Here is a 1,025-nt window from a genome sequence, read left to right as displayed (position 1 = left end):
ATATTGTATATAAAATTATTTGTTTTGTTTTAATGAAATGAATAAAGAATTTAAACTGAAATTGAGTTATAATTAACACAAATATTATAATATTGTCTTACAGTGAGGTCGTCTAAGAGTGCACAGGCCTCAATCACAGCTTGGTAGAAAGCAGCATCATAGTCTTTGCCAAACAGGATGTTGTCTCGTACAGTTGCATGCTGGATCCARGGCTCCTGAGAGGCCAGACCAAAACCAGCCTCTCTGTTTGCAACATAGAGAACACCACTCAGCCTGCACACACAGGAAATTAGTAGTCCCTTAAAGCCTAATAAATGATTACAAACAAAACAAATCATGTCTGTTCACACAGATTATTACTCAYACTTTTTAATTATAAGGTTGAAAGTCTGTGTACCTCTTAAGTTCTCCGGTGAGGGCACCAAGTAACGAACTCTTTCCACAGCCAACTTTCCCCACAACAACAACCAAAGAGCCCTAAAAAGAGACGGTAGATACCATTACTGCTAAACCAACAGTGGTCATCATCCACGTTTTTATGGTTAACTGTCCAGATAAAAGAATCAAAAAGAGCTTGTGACTCGACTTTCATACACCATTATTTTGAAGAAAAATACTACGAAATAACTATTTATTTGGGTTTTTTATGGAAGGGCGGTATGGACTAAAAATGTTTCACGATAATTTTCCAAGTTTTATCACAGTAACGATAAGTGACGGTAAAAGATKTATATATCAGCCTAATCTTTTGTATTATAAATCTATCARTACATTCTGTCTTGAGAGCACTAAAATACTAGAAGCCACTAAAACTACATTAAGTTCAAGTAGGACACCAGTGTTGCAAACAGGGGTAGAAATTAAAATTTTCCCCACCAGCCACAGTGGCTGGTAGAAAAAGTTTTGAACTGGCCACTCAAACTTTTTACCAGCCACTATTTTTTTGTTTCTGTAACACGGTGGCATTTAGACAATTCATGGTCCTTGGTGGCTTAATTAAATTATTTGTGCCTACAGTCAGATAA

General features: G+C 36.2%; 1 protein-coding gene across 1 annotated transcript in view; it reads right to left on the bottom strand.

Moving 5' to 3' along the window:
- Positions 1-1,025, bottom strand: part of abcc10 (ATP-binding cassette, sub-family C (CFTR/MRP), member 10) — a gene marked incomplete in the record, with an annotated part of 48,960 nt that overhangs the window by 30,893 nt on the left and 17,042 nt on the right. The window contains 2 exon segments of the mRNA XM_014023914.1: positions 102-273; positions 398-477. Coding sequence (XP_013879368.1) covers positions 102-273; positions 398-477 — 252 coding nt within the window.

This window comes from Austrofundulus limnaeus, unplaced genomic scaffold, assembly GCF_001266775.1.
Source record: "Austrofundulus limnaeus strain Quisiro unplaced genomic scaffold, Austrofundulus_limnaeus-1.0 Scaffold396, whole genome shotgun sequence".
Taxonomy (NCBI): Eukaryota; Metazoa; Chordata; class Actinopteri; order Cyprinodontiformes; family Rivulidae; genus Austrofundulus; species Austrofundulus limnaeus.
Note: the sequence above shows the minus strand (reverse complement) of the source record. Positions and strands in the feature narration are given on the sequence as shown.